This window comes from Drosophila sulfurigaster, chromosome 2R (assembly GCF_023558435.1).
Source record: "Drosophila sulfurigaster albostrigata strain 15112-1811.04 chromosome 2R, ASM2355843v2, whole genome shotgun sequence".
NCBI lineage: Eukaryota > Metazoa > Arthropoda > Insecta > Diptera > Drosophilidae > Drosophila > Drosophila sulfurigaster.
This window is the reverse complement of record NC_084882.1, coordinates 36,966,035-36,975,251: the sequence shown is the minus strand read 5'-3', so window position 1 is coordinate 36,975,251 and position 9,217 is coordinate 36,966,035. Positions and strand designations below refer to the sequence as shown.

The window sequence follows — 9,217 nt, the reverse complement described above, 5'->3', positions numbered from 1 at the left end:
ATTAAAATTCCAGCTCAACTCTTCAGTGAGATAGAGAGAAAAAGAGAGAGAGGGAGAGTGCTGTCTATTACTGAAAGAATCTCTGTTTAAGCTTGCGAATGTTGGCTTATCTTATCTGCACTGCGGTACTTAAGTGTATTCCTCAATAAAATAAATCAATTTCCCAAATATGACGCACATGACGTATGCGTAATATTCGCTGTGATTGTAGTAAAGCAAATTCTTATTCATGCCTCTACAATGTAGGGCATCAAAATGTGTATCTGGCGCAACTGAATCTATTAGATAGTTCTTTGGAGAGCACCGACTGAAGATGAGAGACAATATGCAAATAAGAACGAACAGATTTATGAGCGAAGCTTTGATTCCGTGTAAAAACAAGATGATTGAAATAATTATTGATATCTGAGTATTGATTATGAGCGTTCGCACTTGAATTAATTGCCTTCAAAGAATCTCAAACACTTGAGACACAAGCTCGAACATGTTTCCAGCCACTTTACAAGGCAGTAAAACCAACGCACAACACTGCGAGAGAGATGAGCAGAGAATGAGATTGCGAATCACAAATCGAATCACAGTTCAGCTGAGTTTGACTCTTGATCTAGACTGAGAGTGAGTATAAAGTGAATGTTGGAAGCGCAATGCGCGCAGTAGCGCTTGGAGCTCCAGTTGAGATAGTCGCCAAGCCGGGCTTCAGTCAATCTTAAAGATGCCTCGTCGCTGCTTCCTCGTCACGTTCGTCACCCTCATCGTCGCCTGTTTAGCTGGACCGAGTCTAGCTGGTGAGTCTAGAAACCTTCCCATGACTCGTTTGTTGTTCTATTCTCGCTTTGTATATTAATTGATTACATTGACGTTTACTTAGCCTACGCCGATGAGTGTAATACTCCGAATGGACAGCCCGGCCAGTGCTTGCCGTTCTCCTCCTGCTCCGACATTGAGCAGCAGCTCTTGGCTGCCCAGAAGTCAGGCGAGCGTATCGCCCCGGAGTACGCCAGCTACCTGCAGAAGGCGGCCTGTGGCGAGATAGACAATGTGGTGAATACCCGATGCATAATTGGATATAAAAATGTGTGTGATTGCTAATTGTGTATTTCCCACCTTTGTAGCGTCACTTTTGCTGTGCCAACAACCAGATCCAGCACAACTCCAAGGTCATGGAGCTGTTCAAAGCCGACGACTTTAGCTGCGGCACCATTCTCAACCAGCGTGTGGCCAATGGCTACGAGGTGCAGCTCTCCTCCCGACCCTGGATGGCGCTGCTGCGCTATCAGAGCTTGGGGCAATCTCGCTTTCTATGCGGCGGCACGCTTATCTCCAACCGTGAGTTTATTTACCATCCATTGATTCTTAATCTAATCATTTCTTTTAGGTTACATTCTGACTGCCGCTCACTGTGTTTATGGTTACCAGGATCAGCTGTAAGTGAATCTTCCCAATCTATTGATCTGCAATTAATGAACTCTCTTTACAGCTACGAGATTCGCTTGGGCGAGCATCGCATCTCCACGGAGAGGGATTGCCGACAGCAGGGACGCAAGGAGAAGTGCGCGCCGCCAGTGAATGATCTGGGCATCGAGAAAATCCTGCTACATGAGAAGTACGATTCCAAGACCAACATAAACGACATTGCGCTGCTCCGCTTGAACGCTACAGTCACTTTCCAGAGTAAGTCAAACCCCTTTTTAAGTGGACCATTCTTAACTAGTTCCCTCTGCTTGTAGAACACATAAAGCCCATCTGTCTGCCCATCACTGATGAACTGAAGCAGCAGGCGGAGACGCTCTCCGACTACTTCGTCACAGGCTGGGGCACCACAGAGAACGGCTCCTCTTCGGATGTGCTGCTACAGGCCAGTGTACCCATCCAGCCACGCTCAGCTTGCTCACGCGCCTATCGTCGAGATGTGCCTGATTCCCAACTCTGCGTTGGCGGAGGGGATCTCCAGGACTCCTGTAAAGGCGACTCTGGTGGCCCACTGCAGGCGCCTGCTCTCTACTTGGACATGTACAAGCTGCGCATGGTGGAGTTTGGCATTGTCAGCATGGGCGTCATATCTTGTGGTCAGATCAGCCTGCCGGGTCTGTATACCAATGTGGCGCAATACGTGCAGTGGATAACGGACACCATGGCCAGGAATGGTCTATAGTTCTCTGTCTGAGTTCTTTAATCACTTTTAGTTTTAATCGAAACTTATTTATATATATAAGAAATATATCGCATTTTTGTTGAATACTAAATTATCTCATGTTTACAATAAATTTGTGAACTACGCCCCCTAGCGACTTTATCGGAAACTAGTTTCACCACGCGGCGACAATGCGTGAGAGCTCAAAAGGTGTGTGTCTTAGCTGTCCGTTCGGCAAATGTCAACAGTTGCTAAACGTGTTGAGCAAAAACAGTACTCCCACAAGATGGCGCTGGTAAGCTGTCAAAACTCGCTAGGTGATGCTTGTGTGCAATTAATTGCGCATGCGCAAGGATTTGGGAAGAATGTGTGTAGTTGAGATGAAAAGTGTTTCTTTACTTTTATTGTGTTGAAATCAAACAAATAATTGACTACTGACTTCATAGAAAGTGGTCAAATGCACTAATCAAGTTTCAACACAGCATTTAGTGAGGTGAATCTTAGAACTCATGTTTTTCAACTAGCTCTGATGTTAGTGGCGCCATCTATTGTGAGGTAGAAACATAAGCACAGTGTTGCATAACTGGCAAAAACTATTGTCGCTGAATGAATCTGGGCGCCAATATTTAAAAAGGTAATTAAGCAATGTGTGTTTATATTTATTATAGTAATAGATTGAAAATTAACTAGAATAAATATTAGATATTATAACGAGTTTGTTTTTGCAGCCATTGAAGATGAGATACAATTTTATCGAATGAAAGAATTCGCCTAGAGCTGAAGCTCAGTAGGATGTGAAGTGCTTCTGGTTGAGCAAATACGAGTACTAACACTTTGGTATATAGGAAGAAGTGGCGCTTGTTTTAAGTAAACATGGTGTACATTTAAACGAATTAAATGTAAACACTTGACAAAGCGTCTTCAGATTCCAGAGACATTAGTGGCCACTCGTCCTCACGCTCGAGTTTGAGAGTATGTTTGTAAACATAAATATGAAATGCGGGAATAATCGTAGCCATCACAAAAAAAGCGAGTTTCCCATCCGTTTGTGGCCTTGACGCTGTTAACGAGAGGATGAAGCAGTGAAATGAGGTTTTGCGGGCACAGAGAGGCGAGAGTGGGAGAGAGGGAGGGAGATAAAGTGTCTTCTAACTTGAAGTTTAACTTTTAAATTGGAGCTTCTTTTAAACTAAACAAACTTTTTCACAGGCAAAACATTTTTCATTTAAATGCAAAAGTAAACTCATTTTTAATGTTTCGCCAGAGCAAGTTAAAGTTTTTCATATTGTACAAGAAACTATTGTGAATACATTTTTATGATTTGCAGCCAACTGTGCGCATTATACATCAATGGAAATTTCTCATTTTCTTTTAATTTTCCGAGGCGCTAAAGGTTTGCAATATATTCAAAACCTGTCCGAATACTTTCTGAAACTTTTGTGCAAACATGATTGTTTGATAGAGTAATGAATTGAGTACTTATTTATTCCTGCTCGAAGGAATTGGATTGGATCGTGTGGCATTTCAATTTGCTTGATGGGGATAGGGAAACTGTGCCGCAAACTGGATTCATCGTCAATTCCTGCGGTTGGATTGTTTTCGACTTGTCAGATGAAACTTTTGGGGTTATCTTATCCTTGCTGACGATGGCCGCACTAATTGCACAAGAATTCGAGGAGGCGTAAAGGATTTGGTCGAGTTCGAAAGAGAGATGGAAGCTCTGGCAGCTGTTCACTCAACTGTTTGGCACTCAGTGCATTGGCGCCGTTAATTAAAACCGTCTCCAGGCAGAGAAACTAATAACAGCAAACAACAATTTTTGAATCAAGACTTTCAGCACTGTTTTCTCTGACTCTCTCTCTCTCTCTCTCTCACTCTCTCTCTCGCTTGGCTTCTTTCCTTTTGCAATTCCATGTCGCGTTGCCATTGTCGATTTTCCCGCAAAAAGAACTGCGGTCTTGGTCGACGTAGCCGTCGTCGTCGTCGTGGTCGTGGTCGTGGTCGCGGTTGCGCCACATCAGTTGCCCGGAGGCGTCTCCTTTGTTTTGGCCTGCCTTCTGTATACGGCTCCGGGCAGCAGCTTGCAGTGTTTGTTGGTTGTTGCTTGCTGCCAACTCCAATGTGGGAGGTTCGAAGTGGGAATGAAAATGGGAATACCAAATGGGAAGTGAGAAGTGGTCGTCGCGCCGTCGAGGTCTATGCAGATGGTTTGCTTTGTTGTTTGCCTGATTGCCTGTTTGTGTTTTTGTTTTGTGTTTTGCAGCAACGGCAGTTGATGTTGCACTTGCTGCGGCTGTGTTGCTGCCGCCAACCGTGTTTGCTTTCCATTACAACATGTTGTTGTTGCCCTGCACTTACACTATTACAATTACACACACACACACACACACATCCATACACACATAATATTGACACTGTCGAAATCATTCTCTGTTCAACCAAAAACCAAGCAGGGAATCAATGTAACTCAAAACTAGAAGCCCAACTCGTTGCTCGGAAAATGCCAAATGACATTCGCTGACCAATGACTAAATATTTAATATCAAACGTTCGAGTTGCCATCACTCATTTGCTCATTTGTGGCAATGCCAAAGGATTTCAAATATTTAGCTGACTCTCAATAAGTCGCAGCGATTAAAATTACTTTCATTCGCTGACTGTGCAATTTAATAATGCTTCAGAATGTAGTTTAAAAGTCGATGAAACTTATTTTCGACACAATTCTTGCGGAATTTAATAGTGTGAAACGATTTGTGTTTATTTAAAATACCTATTTCAACAATCTTGCAAATTAAAGTTGCCATGAAAAGGACACAAAACCAATCATCGAATTTTACCATTTAAATTTGTCCTTTGTTTTGTTGCAATGTTAGAATTTTGATGAATACGCATAATAAACTTTATCAAAATAAAAAATGTTTATATCAAAATAGAATCGATTTGCTCTGTGCTTTACACATTTATGTTACATAGAGAAAAAGAGAAATACAACGTTGACTGCAAATAAATATTGTAAATATTGCATGCAATTTTTATACCTGGTACCCATAGGGTAGAAGGCTATTATAACTTTGTGTCACCAGGAAATGTATATAACAGGCAGCAGCATCTCCGACACTATAAAGAATGTATAATCTTCATCAGGATCAACAGACAAGACTTTAAAGAAATGTCTGTCTGTCTGTATGAAACACTGGATCTTAGAGACTATAAGAGATAGGGCTATATAGGTACAGCATTAATATACCTAAAAAACCGTTGATATACTATAATTAGGGTATATATTAATGGGTAGCGGGTATCTCACAGTCGAGCACACTCAAATTCGTATTAAATTTGGGTATTCAACTATTCGATTGGCCATTTCAATGCAAGCACTTTAAAAGCTGCCTTCATTCTGAGCTATCCATCTTGTTCTCGCTTCGGAATGGAAGCTGAAGTGCAATAAAGTTTCGCTGGGCTCTGGTGCATGTGCTTAATATGAAATTATAATAAATAATGATTTAAATGAATTATTCACAGACTTCAGCTCTTTCCATAAACTGAATGAAGTCGACGTAAGACTGAAAGAAAGACAGACAGAAAGACGGACATATTCAGGAATTCATTTGGTCTTGTTCGCGACTTGCTTGCGACTCCTTGGCAGAAATTACTTATTCAAACTTTTTGGTTTTTATTGTAAATTTGGCATTTCCGAATGCAATGGCAGCAGCGTGTGTGTGTGAGTGAGAGAGTGAGAGGGGAAAGGAGGATGAGGAGAAACTGCCACATTTGCATACAGAATGTAAATTATATTGTCCGTTTCATGCTCTGACACTTAAGAGACAAAATGAAATAAAAGATGGCTCCAGCGACAACGAACAAAACGAATGAAATAACAAGGAAGGTAACAAGGATGTGCCTGCCTGGCTTCCATACGCGCACGCACGCACACACCCACACACACACACGCATTCACCCATACACTCACTCGCACTCATACACACTGAAACACAAGGAGGACAAACAAAGAAACAGACAAACAGACAAACAACAACAAACATCACCTCCAACTGACGTGTGCTCGAGTTCGTTAAAAGGTGTGCATAAGAGAGGGGAAGGAGAAGAAGGGAAGCAGGGGAGGGGGTAATACTAGTACCACAGTTGTCGCAAATGCCCATATTCAACACACACACACATACACACACACAGCTGTACACACGCCCACAGGCCGATTGAATGCGCTTTAATATTTCAAAAGCTTTAATGAAATCGCTTTGCTTTGCCTTTTCAATTTTCAGCGTGAGACGAGACGGCAGCTCTTCAGTATTCCTCACTATACACTGAGAGAAATTAAGAATATATAATGTAATAATATAATAATATATATTCATATTATTATTCAAATCAACGATAGATTCTGATGGAAGCAAGGACTTCGTTTCTTCTTTCTTGAAGTAAGTTCTCACAAACTCACAAGTTATTAAACTCTTTTGGGTCATATTTCGAAATATGCCTTACAAATTAATAGAATTGCAGTTAAATATGAATCAGACTAAGGTTACATGTTAAAAAAGTCTAAGAAGAGATAATAAAACATTTTTCTTTGTAGACAACAAATTAGGCTTAAATTTGAATTACAAACTATTAACAATTTTAGCTTAACAATTGTTGTTGCCAGTGTAATTTGAGTGTCAGTTTGTGAGCGAACGGCGGAACAGCTGGAAACATCCTTAGAATGTGACATTGAGTTGAGTCGAACTGAGTTGAGTTGAGTTGAGGTGAATGTTAAGGCGATTAAATGAATAAAAATGTCGCATTCTGTAAACTGTCGCAATGAATGCAGTTCGTGAGCCTCGCTCGCAAATTAGTTCCAAGGGGGCAATGGAATTTTGGCGTTTGCCGTTCGAATGTTAAATTTAAGTATCTCACACTCTTTCCGCATTAAGGACATTCGCCGTGTAGTCGTTCAATGACAAACACCTTGGGAAATTAATGAAAAACCTGTATGAATAATTCAGCGCATCTGCAGCTGCGACTGCGAATCAAAAAAGTACTCGAATGATGGCGATTATGAAACTGAAACTGAAACTTCGATCCAATGAAAGTTCAAAGTTATTTCCATGTTTATCCTGTGCGCGCATGCGACCGAAACAAGTTTAAAGGATATTTTTCAGTCGAGTGCATTTGGAACCCAAAAGACCAAAAATAAATACGATTACGTCCCCCTCTCTCATCCCCCTCTTTGGGTTCGCTTGGCGCTTGTTTCGGTCATGTTTGTCTATCACATTTTTGGGCCATTGTTGCGTTCACATCGAGCCTCGGGCAGTTGGTCATTTTGTCCTCGATTTACGTTTTGAAAAACAATTTTCTCTCATAATGATGAGACGGTCGCTTCCGATTCGCTTAACCGCTCGTTTTTAGTTGACTTTCGTATTTCTTATGCCGTTTTTACGAGTATCGTGGCAGTGACATTGCCCATTTAATTTCCCCCCGCATCCCGCACTCTCCTTCTTTTAAGATTGTGTCGCCACAACAAAGGCTGACAAAGGGTATACTTAATGTATAATATTCCTCTTTTGCTGTGTCCACTTTCCTTTACTTTCTCTTCTGACTGGAAGAGTACAACGCAGTCGCTTCTTTTTATGGAGCATTGTGCTGGCTTGCCAATTACTATATTGTCTATATGGTCATGCGATTGTGTGTAGTTGGGGCCTATTATTGTTCAGCCAAACATAACTGATTTAATATTGGATATCACATTGTTATGGCCTGCCGAATGTCAACTTGATTTCTACAACAAATTAGTTTATTTCGCAGGCAGCTGCTTCGAATTATGCCAAATTTATGCGGCATGCGACTCAATTTGAGGCGGGCTCTAACTTCAATGTCTATTAATTTTGCGGTGGCGCCAAGCAATCTCATGTTCATAACGCCATTTCATGCTGCTGCTCATTCGCAGCGTCATTCTCCGACTCCATCGATGACTATCAGTCAGTGTCCAGGCTGAGGAAGCAGCTCCTGCTGCGTATTCGTCTTCATTATGACATCAAACTATGCTGGAGACTTACACTCGACTGAATGCCTGAGCGTAATTAATCCTTTTCGAACGAGTAAAGTCAGAGTATTGTTTGCCATTCATGTGTGCTGAATAATGCACATTATGCGCCATATGCAAATGAGTCTGTTGTGAATGATTAATTGAGTCATTTGGAAACATCTTGTTCGAGCTCAAAGCTGCAGCCACATCCGAATACAATAATAATGAAATGATTAAATGCGGATAGACAGCAACTATGTTAATGCCTGTTGAATTTTCGACTTGCAGAAACAATGCACAACGAAGCAAAGTCATTTTGATTGCTCCATCTCGAATTATCGACTCTCCGTCAATTAAGTCTGGCTACCAAAAATTGATTTTGGCACTTTTGCCCGATGTGTTTGTGTGAATTTATCTGCGTCACAAGCCATGACGCATCATCGAGTAGTCGATGTTGCACGCACAAAGTGCGTAGGTCGCTGCTCATCATCGTCATCGCTGGCGCATTGAAAATGCAAAAAAGATACCAGAACTTAGAGCAGAGTCTATTTGCATTTGACACAAACAGGTCACAAGGCCTGCTCATAACAGACAGCAGACTTGCAGATGCCCGACTGACGCATGCAGACCACGAGTCAGGCCAGGCCCAAAGCCAAAGCCTGGCTAAAAGATGCCACCCGCCATGATGCCTCTGCTGTACTCGTACTTACCGACTTTGTCTCATTAAAATGGCGCAAGTGTCCTCGCAGCCCCAAGAAGTGCAATTAAAATGCAGGCCACAACGACAATGGCAACGCTTGTGAGTTTCAAACAGCGCTAAATAAAGCTGCCACAGAAGAAGAACTTGCCTCTTTCTACATCTTTCTGACGCATTGTGTTCGCCACAAACATGGCGTAACAATAATTTATTCAATATGTGCATTCTATCCAACTCTAAGTATGCATTCTACCCGAGTTGTTTTTCCAATTCATTTTCAAACTGTGCATTGGAAATTGTGAAAGTCTCTTTATACCTGCTACCCATAAGGTAGAAGGGTATTATAACTTTGTGCTTTCCCAAAATGTAG

At 41.7% G+C, this 9,217-nt stretch overlaps 1 protein-coding gene across 1 annotated transcript; it reads left to right on the top strand.

Moving 5' to 3' along the window:
- The first annotated feature begins 479 nt into the window (after positions 1–479).
- Positions 480–2,237, top strand: LOC133836165 (serine protease grass). Its single transcript, XM_062266490.1, has 6 exons — positions 480–785; positions 869–1,041; positions 1,113–1,326; positions 1,376–1,424; positions 1,478–1,671; positions 1,728–2,237. Exons 1-6 carry the CDS (start codon positions 713–715, stop codon positions 2,150–2,152), a joined length of 1,128 nt encoding a protein of 375 aa, XP_062122474.1. The 5' UTR covers positions 480–712; the 3' UTR covers positions 2,153–2,237.
- Positions 2,238–9,217: the final 6,980 nt, after the last annotated feature.